Raw genomic sequence first — 21,047 nt, 5'->3', positions numbered from 1 at the left:
TGCGGGGCTTCGTCTAATAAGACACACAGCAACCCACAGCAAATACACAGCACCACTCCAAACGTGAAAAGCTTATTAATTGCAAGTCTCACTCACCACACTATAAGTGCAACACAACAAGGGAAGCGCCCGGTGTCCTCCACTGCGCTTGGGCTGAGATAGGGGCGATGGAAGATACGACCAAAATAAGTCTCGTTGCTGTGGCTGTTTGGATTTACCTTCTAACGGCTCACCCACCACACTATTGTAGGGATAGGGCCGCCCTCCTTCTCCTGGAGGTCTCCAACGGTTACACAGGTCAATTTTTGCAAGTTACTCCACACCAAAAGGGTATACTCACAGCAAATAGCCTCTGTTTATGTTGTACAACAAGATCAATTTTCTTCCTGCTTTACTCCTACAAAAGTACTGGTTAGACCAAAGTTCCTTTTTACCCAAAGGATCTTCCGTTTACTCCAGCAGGTCCACCGTAAACTACAACGAGAGAGGGAGAGAGAGAGAAATACAGACAGCCACCACGTCTAACAATGAGCACAGCTCCGTTCCTCAGCACACACTACAACACTCAACTGTGATCTAACTGTGCTTTTTATACTCTTCTCTGTGCTCCAGTTGTCCAATTGCCCGGCGATCTCTTTAACTAGGCACAGCTGTGCCCAATCGGCTGATTACAGCCTTCGCGGAGCTGCCGGATGTCCGGTGTTCCTGTTTTCCGGTCTGGACGGAAACATCCGGGCGGAACCAAAACTTCCTCAACTTTTGGTTCCGCCCTGAAAGATCGTCACCCCGTGACAGGTACTCGGTAGGACTTTTTGTTAGACAGGGAGGCAAGTGTAATCCAACAGGCACAGAGTCCATAACCCAAAGTGAGATACTTTAAGACAGTGAGTGCATCTGAGGTGTGTCTGTGTATACTGTGAAGATGTGATGAGCTGATGAGGGGCAGGTGTCAGTAATTCAAACTTAAGTGATGATGAACATGGTGTTGGAGCAGGGGTGGAGCCTGGTAAATCCATAACATGTGTTCTTCACAAATTACTTCTTCACTATACAGTTCACCTGCACATTCGCCTGCTGTCCTCAAGGGGAGCTTTGAACTTGAGGCTGGAGCTTGAGCCCCAAGTTCAACCCCTCATGCAACAGAACTGCACAGAGGAAAAAGGGGGCAGTGAAGCAGGAGATGGGGAGAAGGAGGGATGCTGGAATAATTGCAGCTGGATGCAGAGGCCTGGAGACTGCCCTATATACGCTCATAATGATGATCAGAGGTGTAAAAAATACTCAAAAATGTTACTCAAGTGAAAGTACAAGTACTGAGTGTAAATTTTATTCAATTAAAAGTAAAAGTATCTGGCCAGAATCATACTGAGTAAAAGTAAAAAAGTACCACATTCAAATTGTACTTGAGTATTAAAAAAGTAAAAGAAACAGGAAGAATAAAAACTAGAGACTCTTGTTTAAGCTTTTCATCTCTAAAAACATGAAGTGAATGAACCACATACAAGGTTTTATCCTGCTTTACAACTGTTTGTATTTAATTGTATTTATTTATCAAACTATAAGCCTACTACCTAAATGTACTCAAAGTTGTAAAACCTCAAATTTAACTCCAGAAATCCGCCCTGATGGCATTTGTGTAGCTTTTCGGTCATGCTGTTGTGTCACGTAAAATGTAAACACGTCAGACGCCGAGGCAGATTGTCATGCCAGAGCGACGTCATTGCCAAAGAAAGAGTGCAGATAATCCGGAAAACAGCAGAATGCTACAGGACGCACAGATCAGATGGGAACAGTTGTGATACACAATATGGACAGTGAGTCTGTCAAATTGAATATGGACCAAAATCAGATTTGGACTGACAGTGTGAACAAGGTCTTAGTCTTGATAGAGAGCTACAAATAGCAGAGAACGTGTCACACGGGAACACACTTCATGTGTTGTCGGTTTTAAAGCAGCGAAAAAATCTTCATCATTAGATGAACTGTTAGCCAATTCCTTACGGTGCATTCACACGGGGCGAAAACGTTAACGCTTGCCGGAAGGCTTGTCTGAAGCATGGCCAACAGCCAATCACCATGGCCGCAACATATGCTACGGTCTTCCATAAACGTAATTGGCCGGCTCTGCCTAGGTAATTTGCATAAGGCGATTTGATTGGCTGGCGCATGCGTTGCCGCTTGAAAAGTTGAGAAATGTTCAACTTCTACCGCAAGCAACATGGATATATATAAAGGCTAGATGTCTCGACCACGCTGCTGGCCAACTGAGTGGAACGTCCGCATTTGGCAGCCATCTTACCACAGGGTGCTCGCTCACTCGTAGGATTGTGTTTTAATGATGCATGTACTTTTAAATGACCATAACTTGCCTAATTTTCTACCGATTTTCAAACAGTTTGGTTTGTTATAAATGTCAAAGATGTACCTATGACACGGCATACTTAAACAAAAAAAAGATTTCATGAAACATGTTAAAGTATCCAGAATTTTAGCCAGGTTAGTAACGTTTGTAAGAAACCAAACCGTTTGAAAATTGGTAGAAAATTGAGCAAGTTATGGTCATTAAAAAGTACATGCATCATTAAAACACAATGGTACGAGTGAGCGAGCGCCCTGTGGTAAGATGACCGCCAGGTGATGACGTTAGAGACTCTGCCGTAACACATCTAGCCTTTATACATATCTTTGGCGAGCAACGGCAGTGACGGGCACCGACGGATCCACAATTCAGTTCGGCAACGCATGACGTCACCCATTAAAAGTGAAATGGGAAGCATTAACGCTTACGCCCAGTGTGAATGTATCGTTAGTGTGGTCCAAAGGCTTCAGAATAAATAACATTTAAATTAAACTGGCCATCAAGAGCAAGGTTTGGTAAGCAAGGGAAGATAAAATGAAGTAATGTCTAAAAAAGTACTTTTTGACTTTAAATAAAATTGTAAGGAGTAAAAAGTACTAAAATGAAGTAATGTCTAAAAAAGTACTTTTTGACATTAAATAAAATTGTAAGGAGTAAAAAGTACTAAAATGAAGTAATGTCTAAAAAAGTACTTTTTGACTTTAAATAAAATTGTAAGGAGTAAAAAGTACTTATTTTCTTAAAAATGTAATCAGGTAAAAGTAAATTAGTGATTTTTAATTATACTCAAGTAAAGTAAAAATCCTCCAAAATAATACTTAAGTACAGTAATCAAGTAAAATTACTCAAGTACTTTACACCTCTGATGATGATTGACAGGCCTGAATGTGTAGGCTTCTCTTGAACCTATGATTAGAACTACATTAAAAACAAATGTCTAAAGAAAGTTGCTACTGTGCTCTCTCACAAATCCATTTAGTAGCAGCAGTACAGGGGTTATCAGCCCACCCTGATGAAGACAACACACAGTTCTCTCCTCTATCTCCATTGGGTTCTCCAGACTTCCAGAATCTGAAACAACAGATCATCATTAGATCTTCAATGTTGTTTTCTGTGTAATATGATACTGACTGGGCGAATCATTTATTGGATAATAATCAGTTGAATTTTGTGATTTCTCACCCAATTTTCAGTGTGCTGCCATCAACCCATTTCCATCTGCCCTCTACAGCACTGTCAGACAAACCAATCCAGAGTTCGTCATTACGACACTTCTTCTTAATAAAATTCTGAGAAGATTAAAAAACATCAAATTTATGTCATCAAGTGTTCATTTCACTACCCCACATACAATACATGCTGTATGTTTACTTCTAATGAGGATATAGCAGACACTGTTATCTCCATATATAGAGAGAGATAACAGTGTCTACTATATCCTAAAACAAACAGTGCTATATAGCACCAAAAGTGGTTCTTTGCTCGTAATCATAGAAGAACCATTTTTAGTGCCATATAGCACCGGTGAAGCGCCAGTGAAGCACCTGTGTACAACCATATAGTGCTATGTAGGACCATATGTGGTGCTATATGGCCCCTATATGGTTCTTCACAGGTGCTACACTGTTGCTACACCGGTGCTATATGGCACCAAAAATGATTATGAGCAAAGAACCACTTTTTGTGCTATATAGCACCATTTGTTTTTACTGCCTAACCATATCCACAGAGATTTTAAAGAGCACCTATTTCATTGCTAAATTTTTTGTGTGTATTTGGTATAATACAATGTGTTCGTGTGGTTTATGGTAAAACACATTATTTTTCACATACTGTTCATTTTGGTAGCTCGAGATTTTACATTCTTCCTGAAACGCACTAATGTACAAAAATAGGGATCAGAAGAGCTCCGTGACCCTGATTGGCAAGCTAATCTGTACATTGTGATTGGTCTAAATACCTCTGATGTCAGCTAAAAAATGTGACGCTCCTTACCATGTTTTAAAGATTTGCTCACAATGCAATGCTAACAGTTAAATTACAGGCTGTGAGTCAAAGCGGGAAAAATTATGATAATGTTGGTCTTGTCTACATCACCAATCCCAGGAAGTAAACTGTTGCCTACAATCCGTGTGTTTGTTGTAGTCCAAGAAAAGAGAGTTACTTTTGAGACGATAACTTGTGTCATCGTTTACTTTGGGGTTTGTACCTTTTGCACATCTTTAACATGTAATAATACACACTTACACACCAAAGGAAATGCAAAATTGTGAATCAAACCATAGTTGCTTTTTAAGAATCCATATGATTTAACTTACTTTTAAAACGAAACTTTACTCACTTGTTCCTCTTTGTTGTTAATGATGATCAGATCTGCTCCTCTCTCTCTACAGTATCTTCTGCTCTCACTCCAGTTATTCTTCTCAGATGAAATGAAGTAAAAACTGGATTGATAATAAGTCCATCCATCTGTAAAAACAACCAGTTCAGCTACTAAATAATTTTTCTGACCTTACAGTAGTGTTTACAAAATGTATGTACTACATCCTTTTAATATTGAATATTTGAGATGTTTTGTAAAGATTACCATAAAGTGTCCAAAGTGTATTTTTCTTCTTCAGCTGCTCATTTTGTTTAATAATATTATTATACTTGGCTATTACATCATCTCTCTCTTCTGTGATGTTGGTATATTTGGTTAGTAGCTGGTATCTCTCTTCAGTGATGTTGGTATATTTGGTTAGTAGCTGGTATCTCTCTTCAGTGATGTTGGTATATTTGGTTAGTAGCTGGTCTCTCTCTTCTGTGATGTTTTTGGTCTTGATGTTAAACTGGTGATTGTTTGTATTGATGAGGACACACAGCACTATGACTGCAGTCAGTAGAAGAACACACAGCAGCGCCAAACAAACTGTAACTGATGAAATTAATAGATATTTTTTAATTTTATTATATTATATCTAGCTGCATATGTCAATTTTTCAACAGCAAGATTATAAGTCATATCTTTTGTCCTGTGAGAGGGCAGGTCTTTGAATATTTTTCCACTCGAGTGCAATCACACGTTTGGCTTTAGTAAGCTAAAATCTATAAGCTTCTCTATAGAAATTTTCAGGATATATATGCAATAAACATAGTTTAGGGTCCAAAGGGATATTCTCTTCAATAATTTCAGAAATCCAAAACCTCCCTTTAATTGCATTGTTACCTCCCCATGTATTACAGCACAGATAGACAAAAGAATGATTTATGATTAAACAGTTTCTTACTGTTTCTTACCTGTATGCTGAAGTTGTTGGTGTGTGTTTGTTTCTGTCTTGAAGTCGTGATCTCTCACAGAATCTGCACATTAGATGACACCATCATTTCTATTCTCTCTCTGTTCATTCCCCCAGACTCAGTGCTGACATCATTATCATAAACAATCTCTCCCATCTTAACTTTTAATTTCTATTGAACTGTGATAATGCTGAATGTACTTCTTGTGTAGGTTGGCAGCTTGGGGGTGTTTTCTGCATATTGATTCTGGTTTTAGCATACGGTAGAATGATAAAGGAAGTGAGGCCTATGTGTGAAGTCCAAGATCATGTGTCATTCAGTGTTTAAAGTTCAAAGCTGTTTTTTAGACCCACAAATAGTTCATCTCTCCTCTAGTAAAGATGCGTGGACTGCATTACTGATTGGAATATGTATTACAATGCTACAGTATGGGGCTATATGTATTGTGATCTTGGATATACAGTATATTCATTTTTGCTTTTACAAAGCATCTACAGACACATTTTCAAAACTTCTAAACAATGTATGAAGCTAACAATTTAAACCAGTATCACGAAATTACGTACCTATAGTCACATAAATTTGTGAGTCTTTTCCGTGACAGTGACATGCTTTTTTGCGTGAACATGTCACGCATTCCTGTTTACGTGTCACTATCAAGTATTTGTTACTCAACTGTTTTGACCCATTTTCTTACCATTGTGGCTTCGGTTTAGAGTTAGATTTAAATAAAATGACAACCTTACCAAAACCCAACTCTAACCCTAATGCCAGTCGACAATGGTTTAAAAATCATAAAATATAAAAAAATCAATCATGAAAAAAAAGGTATAAACCAATACTTAGAGTGACTTTCTAACGCAAACACCAAATCTAACCCTAACCCGAAGCATCAATGATTTGAAAATAGGACAAAACAGTTGAGTTACAAATACGTGACAATGACACGTAAACAGAAATACGTGACATGTTCACATAAAATGGAGTAAAACAATGTCAGTGTCACGGAAAAGACTAACAAATTTACACGACTATAGGTACATAATTTCGTGATACAGGGTTGAACAATTAGATACCAAGTTACTTTTATCCTGAATAGTTTTTGACTCTGGATTCTATGATCTTTTAAACTTTAACTAAGTGCACCGTTGCATTTTTACGTAACAATGTCCCTTTCAGTTTTTCAACTACATTATTAAGCTATTAAAAATCTGCACCATGACCCTTTACATTGTGAATATCTTCAAGTGTAAACGAAAAAAACGAATGTTTATCAGCACAGAAAACTATAGATGGTTTCATCAGACAGGCACATTGCCATTGTTACGCGTCTGGCCCAAAGTTCACTTAAGGTCTATGTCTGTTTATTTGTCTGGCTGTGGCTAAAATGACCTCTAGAAATACCTTATCGAAAATAAAAATGTTTTATTTCCTAAAGACAAGGGAAAATGGCGAGCATGGATCACTGCTGTGCGAATTTGGCAGCCAGGCAAGAATTTAAAGATCTGTAACTAATATTGTATACATTCATTTTACACATTAACAATTGCTCATTGTGATATGCTTTAGGTATGATTTGAAATAAGGTAAGTCTATCTTATTAGGAAGTTTAGTTAAGGCGACAAAAGCTGCTTGCTTATGTTGTTTTAGAAATGAATGTCATTACCTGTACACTGCAGTGGTTGGTGTCTGGTTGTATTGGAGTCGGTCCTGAAGTCTTGATCTCTTACATCGTGACAGATCTCCAGCATCAACTTCATTTTGTCCATCTTTATTCCCTGAATCTCAGTCCTGCTCACACTTTCATAAGTAACCTCAGTCCACTGTCGTAGTTTATAATCCGACATTTTAACTCTGCTGAATGTTGTTTTTGTGTTCATCTGTATAAAGAGGATCTCTTCTAGTTCTAGTTAAAACTAAGAAGCAAAACGGAAGCATTAGTGTTGAGCTGTGAACTCAAACCCTTATATTCACCTCTTACTTTAAGTGTGAGAAACATTTACAGAAGTTTTAAAGAACAAGTTTTACATGTACACAAATGGTTTCATTGATCATTGATCATTGATCATTGTTGCATTGATTATTTTAAATACCTTTTGAAATTTCTGAAACAAAAAAGATTTCATAAATTTTGCATAAAGACACCTATTTGTAGATATACATGTTGATATAGTAGAAAACAATAAAAGACTTTGCTACATTGTGTGTGGGATGAGGTCATTTACACTATTTGCACTGTGGAATTTAACACTCCTGCAGAGCTCGCTGACCGGGAACAGGCACCCGGAACTCCCCCTCCGCAGAGCCGGCACTCGCAACACACCGTCCGAGAAGCTGGAACTCCCTCCCTGCTCCCCATCCAGAACCAGCACAAATGACAATTGTCCCGGAACAGGCACTTGTGGCTCACCGACCCAAAACGCGCACTCGCGTCTCACAGCCCAGGAACTTACGGCTCCCTGAGCAGAACACGCTCTTACGGTCACACCAGACGACAGGAACACTCAACAGACGTGAAAATAAACTGTCTGCTGGGTTCTTGAATGGCTGGTTCATTCTGTCATGGTGTTATGATGGATAGAACCCCAGCGCAGACCGCTCGTAACTAAAAGATGTTTATTGTAACATAAAAGCCCTCGAGGGGGCAAACAATGACAAAAAACTTACACGACAGGACAAACAGAACAAGCGAGACGGTATCTGTAATGGACACACAAAATGCGTTAACATTTATTTTCTTTTAACTGATAATATTAATTGTTCAAGTTGATGAATGTTAAAATTGAAGAAACGTTGAAGGAAATGATATTCACTTTACATGTTCCTTAAGTAATTTGACTTGTTTTGTATTGAAGATAAATAAATCATGCATGTTATTTAACTCGTTGTTTTGCCAATAAACCCCCAAATCGCAAAAATTTGTTAATTTCCGACCACGGTAAGAAAAAATCCAAACCGGCCCAGCCCTAACCAGTATTTGTTTACCAACTGATAACATGGCGCTAACGTGAGTCGCAGTTGTCACAGCCTATGATTCATTAGGTTTCATTATCGTACATTCTACATGCTTGTCGTACCAAAGTTAAAACACTCCACATTGCACAGGGTAAAAATATTCTGATAGCATGGCAAAAATCGTGCAATGTAACCCGGGCTAAAGAAGGACATGCTTACATATTTCATTTATTTAAGAATGATTAAGCTACTGGTTGAGCCTATCTGACAATCTTTAGATGTTCTAGAAATTCCTATAATAGACCAATGTCCTTATATAATTTACTTGTTTTTAAAATGTATGAGTTTCATTATTCTGTTTAATGCAAGGGATGATGGTGAGCACACAGTTGATGGTATTGACTTCCATAGCATTTTATTTTTCTACTATTTATTTGAATGGGTACGATCAACTGTGTGGTTAACATCATTTATCAAAATATATTTTGTTTTCAATAGAAGAAATAAACTCACAGGTTTAGAAAAACATGAAGGTGAGAATTTAATTTTTTTGTGTGAACTATCGAGAAAGATCTTTACAGTACTGTATGTTGTCACTGTAAATATAGTATGTGCAGAGATGTGAGGCACAGGTGATAGTTAACAAGTTTATTTACATAGCAGAGGAGCAAAAGCAAACAAGTAAGCTTACAAACCGACAGTAGTAGAGCAGATAATACTGACAATAATATATTATATACAGTCTCTTATCTTTGCAGACAGTGACACAATGGTAATGGACATGGACAGGACTACACACCCCAATTGCAGCTGACAGGAGATCACTTGGCAAGTATGGAGGTAACCATTTACAGGAGTAACCAAGATGGAGCACGGACATAATAGACGAGTACTTTCAGGGAGATACTAAGGCAAGTATAATCCAACAGGCACAGAGTCCATAACCCAAAGTGAGATACTGTTAGACAGTGAGTGCATCTGAGGTGTGTCTGTGTATACTGTGGAGATGAGATGAGCTGATGAGGGGCAGGTGCCAGTAATTCAAACTTAGGTGACAGTGAACGTGGTGTTGGAGCAAAGGTGGAACATGGTGAATCCATATCGTGTGTTTTTCACAAATTGTTGCTTCACTAGTTCGCCTGCACATTAACCTGCTGTCCTTGAAGGAGCTCTGAACCTAAGGCTGGAGCTTGAGCCCAAGGTTTAACCCCTCATGCAACAGATCTGAACAGAGGAGGAAAGAGAGCAGTGAAGCAGGAGATGGGGAAGAGGAGGAGAGATGCCGGAAGAATTGCAGCTGGACGCAGAGGCCTGAAGGCTTCCTTATATACGCTCATAATGATAATTGACAGGCCTGAATGTTTGGGCTCCTCCTAAACCTATGTTTAGAACTACATTAAAACAAATGTCTAAAGAAAGTTGCTACTGTGCTCTCTCACAAATCCATTTAAAAGCATCAGTACAGGGAAAATCAGCCCACCCTGATGAAGAAGACACAACACAGTTCTCTCTTCCATATCCATTTGGTTCTCCAGACCTCCAGAATCTGAAAAAGCTCATCATTAGATCTTCAGTGTTGTTTTCTGTGTGATATGATACTGACTGTGAGAATCATTTATTGAATAATAATCAGTTAAATTTAATGATTTCTCACCTAGTGTTTGGTGTGCTGCCATCAACCCATTTCCATCTGCCCTCTACAGCACTGTCAGTCAGACCAATCCAGAGTCCATCATTACCAGAATTCTTCTGAATAAAATCCTGAGAACATGAAAAAACAACAAATGTTTGTCATCAAGTATTCACCTCACTCCTGCACATACAGTACATGGTGTATGTTTACTTGTAATAAGGACATAGCAGACACTGTTATTTCTATATAACATTCATTATCAATACTGCATAACCATATCTAAAGTTTTATTAAGACGCATATATGATTTAACTCACTTTTGAAGGCAAAACTTTACTGACTTGTTCCTCTTTGTTGTTAATGATGATCAGATCTGCTCCTCTCTCTCTACAGTATCTTCTGCTCTCACTCCAGCTCTTCTTCTCAGATGAAATGAAGTACAAACTGGACTGATAGTTAATCCATCCAGCTTTAAAAACAACCAGTTTAGCTGTTAATTTTTTTCTGGCCACACTTAATTTCACAACTTACAGTAGTGTTAACAACATGTATTTACTGCAAGCCTTTTAATATTGAATATTTTAGATGAATTTGTAGTTTAAGATTACCATTAAGTTGTGTCCACAGTTTATATTTCTCTTGATTCAAGTGCTCATTTAGTTTAGTAATATTATTATACTTGTCTATTAATTCATGTCTCTCTTCTGTGAGGTTGTGATTCTTAGTTAATAGCTGGTCTCTCTCTTCTGTGATGTTTTTGGTCTTGATGTTAAAGTGGTGATTTGTATTGATCAGGACACACAGCACTATGACTGCAGTCAGTAGAAGAACACACAGCAGCACCAAACACACTATAACTAAATGAATACATGAAAAGATATGATTTAGTTTCCATTGTTACTTCCCCATGTATTACAGCACAAATAGACACAATATTAATTATGTTTTAACTGTTTTTTTTGTGTGTGTTTCAACACAGAATTGAATTACCTGTACGCTGAAGTTGTTGATGTGTGTTTGTTTCTGTCCTGAAGTCGTGATCTCTCACAGAATCTGCACATTCATAGATATCCACCATTATCTCCAGTCTCTCTGTTCATTCCCTCAGACTCAGTGCTGACCACATTACGGCACATTCACACGGGGTGTAATTGTTGGCGCTTCCCATTCACTTTTAATGGGTGACGTCAAGTGTTGTCGAACTGAATTGTGGATCAGTCGGCGCCGCGTCACTGCCGTTGCTCGCGGCAGAAGTTGAACATTTCTTAACTTTTCAAGCGGCAACGAGAGTGTCACCTACAATAGGTGTCTTTGGATTGTGATCTTGTATATACAGTATAGACTACTCATTTTTGAATTTACATAGCATCTACAGACACATTTTCAAAACTTCAGAATGATGTATAAAGCTAACAATTAGATACCAAGTTACTTTTATCCTGAATACAGTTTTTGACACTAGATTCTATGATCTTTTACACTTAAACTCACTGTTGTAGTTCCCTGTCGAGAACGTTCTCTCGACATTGCGTCAGTTAGCTGACGCTATGGGATTGATCCTTCAATCACGATAACCCTGAAGCCTTATTGCACAACGCCAGTGCAGTTGAAACTCGCGCTGGCCAATGACGCTCAAGACGGCAAAAGAGGGCGTGGCCTTCTCACTATAATAGCAGCCGTCCTGAGCGAATATCTTCAGTATTTTCTCCTTCACGAGCAAGTTTTACCCTGCAACGAAGACATCTGTTGAGTACGCGGATAAGACGGACGTCCCTCTTAGCGATCCAGATGTCGCGAATGTGCTCACGGTGCGGAGGTCCTATCGACCCGCCCGATTCGCACAAACTGTGTATTGTATGTCTGGGGCTTCTCCACGCAGAGACGGCGTTGGTTGGGTCGGAGTGCCCTCATTGTGATGAGCTCACAATGAGGGTGCTCAGGACTCGGCTCAACATCGCTCTCGAAAGCTCCTCGCTGCAGCCTCCCACTGCCGCCAAGGTGCCGCTGGTGGGGGCTCAGCCACCGACGGAGAGCGAGCGCGTGCCGGAACGCCGCGCTTCCCCTCCCCGTCGCTCTCCGGTTCAGTTCGTCGCCTGAACCGGGAGCTGCCGAGTCTGTCTCCTTTGGGGTCCCCGCAGAGGAGGATGAGATGTCACTGACGGCGTCTGACGGAGATTGGGACCAATCTCCGCCTGCCGCGTCGGAGGCTGACGCCCACCTCCCCTCCTTTCACGAAGAGCTGGTGCGCATTCTCTCTAAGGCCGTGCAGGATTTAGAGATCGAGTGGAGTTCCCCGCAAGAACCCCAAAGGAGCAAGCTCGATTCGTGGTACTTTGACTCGGGCCGCCGTGCCGCCGCTCCGAGGAAAAGTGCCCCTTTCCTCCCAGACCTGCACGATGAGGTCACCAAAGCGTGGGCGACCCCCCAGGGCGTCCGCGCTCGCGCCGGCGGGTCTGAGCTGTTTTCTAAAGTGGACGGGGCGGAGGCTCGTGGATACCTGCATATCCCCCCCGTCGAAGAAGCCGTGGCGGCCCATCTCTGCCCATCGTCCTCCTCCTTGGGTGGTGAGGCTTCACTACCCTCTAAGGCGTGCCGCATGACGGCGCACCTGGCTGATAAAGCCTACGCCGCGTCAGGGGAGGCTCTGTCTTTGCTACACACCATGGCGGTCCTCCAGATTTTCCAGGCGCGGGCTCTAAAGGCGCTGGACGAGGGCAGCACGGACCTGAATACCTTCAGGGATCTGAGGGCGGCAACGGACTTCGCGCTGAAAGCCACCAAAAAGTCGGCGCAGGCTATCGGACGCAGCATGGGCTTCATGGTGGTGATGCAGCGCCAGCTGTGGTTAAATCTTACAGATCTCAAGGAGGCCGACAGGAAGACGCTGCTTAACGCTCCCGTTTCCCCATCTGGCCTGTTCGGTGACGCCGTGGGTACCATCACGGAGCGATTCTCGGAGGCGGTGAAGAGTTCTAAAGCCATGAGTCACTTTCTTCCTCGCCGCCCTATGTCTCATGCGCCGGCGGGACCGCCGCCGCCGAGACACCGCTCCGAGTCTGCGCCACGCCGGCCGGCAGCGCAACCCCCCGCGGCGACGCCCCCGACAGTGAGACCTGAACCGGTGGTGCGTCACAAGAGCCCCTGGCACGAATCCACCAGGAAGCGTCGCAAGAAACCGGGTCCAGGGGGACCGCAGTCCGGAGCAAAGCCGCGTTCCTGACGTGAGTGGTGTGAGAGAGAGAACGCCGAGCGGCGAGCCCGCCGCCAAGAGAACGAAAGTCTCGTCAAGCGTCCCCCTGGCTGTTGCGGGCGACGCAGAGACTGTCTCTTTAAATGTTTTTGTGTTGAATGCAATAAAAAATGTTACTTTTTCACAAAAAGAGCGTTTTCCTCCTTATCTGGTTTCGGGTCGCTCGCCCCAGGGCAGCTCCCACCCTCATATAGACACGCACAGCGCACCCTCCCTGCTTTCGAACCCCCCCGCGTCGCGCGGGTCGCAGAGAAAGCGGGGACGGGAAGGGTTAATGCACGGTCTCAGCGAGCCGCACAAAAGCCCGTTGTCTATCGCGGTCTCAGCCGCCCCCCGGCCATCCTCTCTTGTGCCCGTAACACACACGCTGCACAGAGCGGAGAGGTCTTCATTAGTCCCGCTGGGTCACTCGCCCCCGAGCAGCGATCCGACGAGCAACGCGCAGCCCCCCAGAACCGAGCTACCCGTCACGCACGAGACGCTCGGTGGCAACGAGCGGTCAGGTCATCCTGTCATTCAACCGCTATCACTGCGCTTAGATGCATGGCGTGCCATTCCCAACATATCGGAATGGATGCTGAACATTATTCAGAAAGGATATTCTCTACAGTTTCGACGCAGACCTCCCCGTTTCAACGGCGTGATAGCGTCAACGGTCCGGGCTCAGGACGAGTCGATTTTGTATCAGGAAATCTGCAATCTCCTCGCCAAACAAGCGATAGAGTCAGTTCCGATGCAAGAGAGAGAGAGCGGTTTTTACAGCCGGTACTTTGTCGTCCCGAAAAAAGACGGCGGTCTCAGACCGATCTTGGATTTGAGACAAATCAACAAAGCATTACACAAACGTGCTGTCAAAATGACTACACTGAAACAGATCCTCGCCCACATTCGGCCCGGGGACTGGTTTATTTCAGTGGACCTAAAGGATGCTTATTTTCACATTCAGATCGCCCCGCACCACAGGCGCTTTCTGAGATTTGCATTCAAGGATGCTGCATACCAGTTCACGGTCCTCCCGTTCGGTCTGGCGCTCGCCCCGCGCACATTCACGAAATGTATAGACGCGGCGCTGTCCCCGCTGAGAGCGAGCGGCATTCGCATCCTGAATTATTTGGACGATTGGCTGATTTTAGCACAATCCAGAGAGGTGCTCATCAGCCACAGGGACGCAGTACTTTCGCATTTAGACAGCCTCGGTCTACGTGTGAATTTGCAGAAGAGCGCTCTATCTCCAACGCAGGAGATCGCGTTTCTAGGCGTGCGTCTCGACTCAGTCTCAATGAAGGCTTTCTTATCAGAGGAGCGCAAACGGGATCTGACGTCTGCTCTGAATGTATTCAGCCACGGAGGCACTGTGCCACTGAAACGGTTTCAGAGACTTTTAGGCTTGATGGCGGCAGCCTCACCGGTTTGCCCACTCGGTCTGCTGTATATGCGCCCGTTGCAGCTATGGTTACGATCCAGAGTGCCCAACAGGGCGTGGATATCGGGACGAGCGCGCATTACAGTTACGAACAGATGTATGCGAGCGCTGAGACCCTGGTTCGATCCCAACCTGTTCAGCGGGGGTGCCCCACTCGGGCTGGTTACGAGACGGAAAGTAGTCACAACGGACGCGTCGTTAACGGGCTGGGGAGCCCTGTGCGAGGGCGTCCCGGCTTCGGGCTCCTGGCCGGAGTCGGAGCGGTTATGGCATATAAACCGTCTAGAGCTCAAGGCCGTCTTTTTAGCACTGCAGAGCTTTGCGACGCTGATCGGGGGCCATCATGTTCTTGTCCGGACGGACAACACTACGGTGGTTTCATACATAAATCGCCAGGGAGGAGTGCGCTCCAGGCCGCTGTTCAGACAGGCAGAAGCGATACTGTTGTGGGCGGATCGTCATCTCCTTTCAATAAAAGCGACGCATGTACCGGGCAGCATGAACTGCGGAGCGGATATGCTGTCGAGGAACGGCATTCCCCAAGGGGAATGGAGATTGAACCCCCTATCTATCGAGCTGATCTGGAGTCAGTTCGGGAAAGCAGAAGTGGATCTGTTTGCGTCCGAGGAAAACACACACTGCCCGCTGTTCTTCTCGTTGACGAGCTCTCCTCTGGGCGGAGAAGCGCTGTCGTTGCCGTGGCCGAGAGCCAGCAAATATGCGTTTCCCCCCATAAAACTGCTGCCGTCAGTTTTACACAAGATCAGAGAGGAAAAAGCAACAGTGACACTAATCGCCCCGTACTGGCCGAACCAGCCGTGGTTTCCCGAGCTGTTGGAACTGTCAACGGCTCCCCCGTGGCCGATCCCGTTGAGACGAGACCTGCTCTCTCAGGCGAACGGATCAATCTGGCACCCCAGCCCCGAGAAGTGGAAACTTCACGCGTGGAAGGTGTGTGGGAACCGCTGACAGACGCGGCGCTGCCGCAGAGTGTGCTCGATACGCTGATGCAGTCGCGTGCCCCCGCTACAAGACGGTTATATGCCCTTAAGTGGTCGGTATTCGCTGCCTGGTGCAAAGAAAAAGAGTTTGACCCGGTGAACTGCTCCGTGTCAGCTATTCTATCCTTTCTACAGCACAGAATGGATACGGGAAGCATGCCCTCCACCCTTAAAGTGTATGTTGCTGCTATCGCAGCTTTTCATGCTAATATTGGGGGGCGCTCGGTGGGCAAACACGAGCTCATAACGAAGTTTTTACGGGGTGCACGGCGCCTCAGACCTTCTCGCCCTCCCACCGTACCGTCTTGGGACCTGGCCTTGGTCCTGAAAGCACTAACTCTTCCTCCGTTTGAGCCTATTCTAACGGTAGGTTTGAAGGAGCTTTCTCTAAAAACTGTGCTTCTGCTGGCTTTGGCTTCAGCTAAGCGCATAGGAGATCTGCATGCTCTCTCTGTGAACGCTGAATGCTTACAATTTGGACCAGGAGACTGTAATGTCACGTTGAAACCCAAAGCGGGTTATGTGCCTAAATCGCTATCCACGCCATTTAGAGCGCAGGTTATTTCTATCCCCGCCTTCTCCTCGGATGACGCGGCGACTACTAACGCGATCGTCCAGAGGGAGCTTTGCCCGGTAAGAGCGCTAAAAGCTTATATTGATCGCTCGGCACCGTTCCGGGCAGCGGAACAGCTGTTTGTTTGTTTTGGAGGCAGCACCAAAGGACGCCCAGTTTCCAAGCAAAGACTTTCGCACTGGGTGGTTGATGCTATTTCACTGGCATACTCTAGCCAAGGAGTGCGATGCCCTTTGAATATTAGAGCCCATTCTACGAGAGCTATTGCATCGTCATGGGCTTGGTATAAAGGCGCATCTATTCAGGATTTATGCTTGGCTGCTGGCTGGTCGTCTCAGAACACCTTTGCTAGGTTTTATAATCTGGATGTCTCCTCATTGGCCTCCCGAGTACTTTCGGTAAACATGCCCCCCACCTCCAGTGCCTGACATACCTGATGGTTTCTATCAGGTCGTGTGTAAGGGGCGGCGCTACCGCGACGCCAACTTGAGAATACCTTAGCGCCGGACGCTGCTCGCTCGCTGAGTATTCGGTTTATTCACTACGAGAATACCACCATGTATTGGTTTTTGCGGATTATCACTTGCATTCCGGACGCCGGAAATCACCCGCTCGCTGGATGCTGAGTCATATGAATATTGCATGTGGATTATTTTCTACAAACTTCAACGCCGGACCTCGTCCGCCGTTTGGGGATGTCAACAGGTGACTGCAAGAGTGCTGTGTTCACCGCCGCTAGTCCAATGATCTAAACACTTCTACAACTTGTGCGCCGGACGCCGTCCGCTCGCTAGGTATGTTGTTTAATTCTTTAGCGTTTACTTCTTACCCGCTTAATGTGGTGTTACGCTAGTACGCTACTGGCCCTGTTATGGTTTTTGGCTGGTGATTAGTACGATATGCCGCTATCGGCTGGTCATTGAGATTGTTGCATGCTGTTTGCTTCGTTATGCTTGGCCTATCTTGCCGTATGCACGGCGCGGTTCTATACAATCTCCCATAGCGTCAGCTAACTGACGCAATGTCGAGAGAACGTTCTCGACAGGGAACGTCTCGGTTACTATCGTAACCTCGGTTCCCTGAGAGAACGTGAACGAGACATTGCGTTAGCTGCCGTGCTCACGGCTTCGTAGGCTGTACGCTCGTTCAGTCGTTTTTACTGAAGATATTCGCTCAGGACGGCTGCTATTATAGTGAGAAGGCCACGCCCTCTTTTGCCGTCTTGAGCGTCATTGGCCAGCGCGAGTTTCAACTGCACTGGCGTTGTGCAATAAGGCTTCAGGGTTATCGTGATTGAAGGATCAATCCCATAGCGTCAGCTAACTGACGCAATGTCTCGTTCACGTTCTCTCAGGGAACCGAGGTTACGATAGTAACCGAGACGTTTTATGTAACCATGTCCCTTCAGTTTTTCAACTACAATTATTAAGCTATTAAAAATCTGCACCATGACCCTTTACATTCTAAATATCTTGTGTAAACAAAAAAACCCTAATGTTTATCAGCACTGAAAGCTATAGATGTTTTCATCAGACACTCACATTGCCATTGTTACGCAATTAACCCAACGTTAACTTACGGTCTATTTTTGATTATGGGTCAGGCTAGAGGTCAAACTGAAAAAAATAAAAAACTTGGTTTTCTAAAGACAAGGTGAGATGGCGAGCATGGATCACCGCTGTGTGAATAGAGGTTTGGCAGCCAGGCAAGAATTTAAGGATCTGTAACTAACATTCATTTATTTTACACAGTAACGATTGCTCATTGTAATAGTTGATATGCTTTAGATATAATTTGAACTAAGGTTAATATTATAATTGCATGAAAAATCCGTAATTTGAAAGCCGTCATGCGCAGTCGAACACCGGGGTACTGAACCTAATGCAGGGTTCACACCAGACGCGGTAGAGGCAGCAAGCGCGAGTAATTTACATGTTAAGTCAATGCAAAGATGCGATTAGGCATCCTGCAGCGCGGTACACCCTTAGGCGCAGCGCAAAATGCCACGGAACACGCAAGTTGAACAATCTGAACTTCGGGGGATTTCCACGCCACGTTAACCAATCAGGAACTTGCTGTAGTAGTGACGTGAAAACAGGAAGCAAGCGGAGTCTCAGCGGAGTCGCAGATGCCCCTCATATGACGCAAATTTCCACGTGAATGTCTCAAATGTAGAGGTCTTCACGGGTCCCCTTAGATCCGAAAACCCAAGATTTATTTTGTGCCACCATACTTGGTCGTATAACTACTCGTTTTAAATAGGGAAAAGGTTGATGTGTTTGGTCATTCCTAACTTCATCTCTGTTTGGTACCATTGAATGAACAGTGCTATCAAAGTGTCGCCGCATGCCACAGCGATTAAGTGCACGCACTAAGATGATAGAGGTATGTATCAACTCTTCTTAGTTTAGGTAATAACATAGTTTAATATTACAAAACGATGTAGTATCCCTTTTAAATTGAATGTGTTTTTGCAGAACGGACCCCAAAACCCGAACTCTTTTGTGTTTGTGCGTAAATGTCCTTTTTGCACCTCTCCTCTGTTTGCCAGGAGCGCTTGCGACATTGTGTGGCTGGCAGTAGGTTAATTTTCATTGAGACAGACATGTCAGTCAATTTTAAATGTAACGTACATTTAAGCGGTTACCTGGGTGTCATCTTCAGATAACAAAGTAAAACAAATGGAGCAGCTGGCCAAATTGGTTGAGAGACCAGCGGGGTTTCTTTCTGTCTGACTTCTGCGAGTGGGTCTGTAGAATGCACACACGTCAGTGTCGTTTACATTCGAGGCCAGTTGGGTAAAAAAATGCCACTGGTTCGAGTCGGACTCGGGTCTAATTTTCTTGGGTTTGTCTTGGGTCGGGTCTTTCTTTAAAAAAAAATATTTATGCACGTCCGGTTCGGGTATAAAGTGATTTGGTTTTGCCACCTCTACCGCGGCTGGTGTGAATGCACCTTAAGACTACCTGAAGGAGGTTGTCTGAGCACGGTTGCAATAGAAATGTGGCTCGGTTTACGTGAATGGGAAAACACCTCTGATTCAGGTGTGCACTCTTTCAGGAAGCAAAGTAATCTGCGCATGCTTTTAGCCACTGACATCAATCATTTATTTCCACAATGCACGATTACCATGACAACTGTATTATCATTGTGATTATCAATGATATAGCATTTATATGTTTTTATTAGTTCTGCAATAAAAAACAAAAAAATTACCATGACAACTGATGAATTACATTTTTTAATGCACATTTGCACAACTGTCGCTCTCTCTGCTGTGCATCAACATATTAAACAACAAGAAATATGAGTCGCAATGGGTTTATGTCCTCTTGTACATCGGTAATGACATGAGATTACGGAAGTGAACCAGGGTTTGATAGAATCGAGTGAGTGTGAAACCAGACCAACATTGTGGAAACATCTTCACTTGGGATGAGACTACAGCAAACAAGCCCAGTGTGAAAACGCCCTAGTATCTGGTCTCTCTCTTCAGTGAGGTTTTTTCTCTGGATGTGGCACTGATGAGTGTTTGTATCGTTTAGGACACACAGCACTACACACAAAATGGTGCTAAATAGCACTAAAAGTGTCTCATAGGGGAACCATTTTTAGCGCTAAACCTCACCTATGTAGAAACTGCACCAAACACACTTTAAATGATCTGTAAATTCTCTTCCTAACACACTCACTTCCGGAAGATGACAGATGTGCATATTTGTCTATTTAAATACAACACAGATAGAAACATACACAAATTGTACCAGTTTAATCTGTATTTATAATGTTTTAGAAATTAATGTCATTACCTGTACACTGCAGTGGTTGGTGTCTGGTTGTCCTGAAGTCTTGATCTCTCACATCATCACAGATCTCCAGCATCAACTTCATTCTGTCCTTCTTCATTCTCTGAAACTCAGTCCTGCTCACACTTTCATAAATAACCTCAGTCAACTCTTGTACTTTATAATTCAACATTTTAACTCTGGTAAAGCTGAAGGTTGTTTTTGTGTTGATCTGTATAAAGTGGATCCCCTCTGCAGTTCTAGTTAAAACTAAGAAGCAAAACGGAAGCATGAGTGTTGAGGTGTGAACTTATGTAAACACTTATATTCACCTCCTAAGTGTGAAAAACATTTAAAGAACAAGTTTTACATGTGGACAAATGGTTTAGATCATTGTTGCATTGATTAATTTGAATACCTTTTGAAATTTCTGAAACCAAAAAGAGATTTCATAAATTCTGCATAAAGAGACGCCTATTTTTAGATATATTTGCTACATTGTGTGTGGGATGAGGTCATTTACACTTTTTGCATTGTGGAATTTAATCATCATTGAAGTTTAACACCTTTAAATATCATCCACATATAAAACATTCATCAAAATACAAATGCAGAGGACTTTATTTTGGTCAGTGGTAGGCTATCATTACACAAGACACACCAATAAAATGTGAAAAAGGTTTTATGTAAATATACACAGATCAACCATAACATTATGACCTCCTGCCTAATGTTGTGTAGCTGAAATTGCTGAAAAAGTTAATGCTGGTTCTGATAGAAAGGTCTAG

The 21,047-nt window shown here is 43.4% G+C and overlaps 1 protein-coding gene and 1 long non-coding RNA gene across 3 annotated transcripts; both read right to left on the bottom strand.

The window, feature by feature from the left end:
* Window positions 1-4,726: 4,726 nt before the first annotated feature.
* Window positions 4,727-7,522, bottom strand: LOC135779801 (uncharacterized). Its single transcript, XR_010544864.1, has 4 exons — window positions 7,305-7,522; window positions 5,639-5,701; window positions 4,947-5,276; window positions 4,727-4,828 (listed from the first exon to the last, which is right to left on the bottom strand). It is a non-coding gene; the product is annotated as an uncharacterized lncRNA (long non-coding RNA).
* Window positions 7,523-9,342: 1,820 nt separating this feature from the next.
* Window positions 9,343-20,643, bottom strand: LOC135779800 (uncharacterized). 2 transcript variants are annotated; one of them, XM_073816037.1, is made up of 6 exons: window positions 20,284-20,643; window positions 11,217-11,279; window positions 10,835-11,083; window positions 10,544-10,695; window positions 10,248-10,354; window positions 9,343-10,139 (listed from the first exon to the last, which is right to left on the bottom strand). In XM_073816037.1, the coding sequence occupies exons 1-6, from the start codon at window positions 20,549-20,551 to the stop codon at window positions 10,016-10,018; spliced, it is 963 nt and encodes a 320-aa protein (XP_073672138.1). In that variant the 5' UTR covers window positions 20,552-20,643; the 3' UTR covers window positions 9,343-10,015. The 2 variants fall into 2 exon arrangements, with proteins under 2 accessions (XP_073672138.1, XP_065146780.1); XM_065290708.1 differs by having other exon boundaries at window positions 10,568-10,695.
* Window positions 20,644-21,047: the final 404 nt, after the last annotated feature.

The sequence above is a fragment of the Paramisgurnus dabryanus genome, chromosome 10, assembly GCF_030506205.2.
Source record: "Paramisgurnus dabryanus chromosome 10, PD_genome_1.1, whole genome shotgun sequence".
In the NCBI taxonomy this organism is placed as follows: Eukaryota; Metazoa; Chordata; class Actinopteri; order Cypriniformes; family Cobitidae; genus Paramisgurnus; species Paramisgurnus dabryanus.
This window is presented reverse-complemented; position numbering and strand designations above follow the sequence as displayed.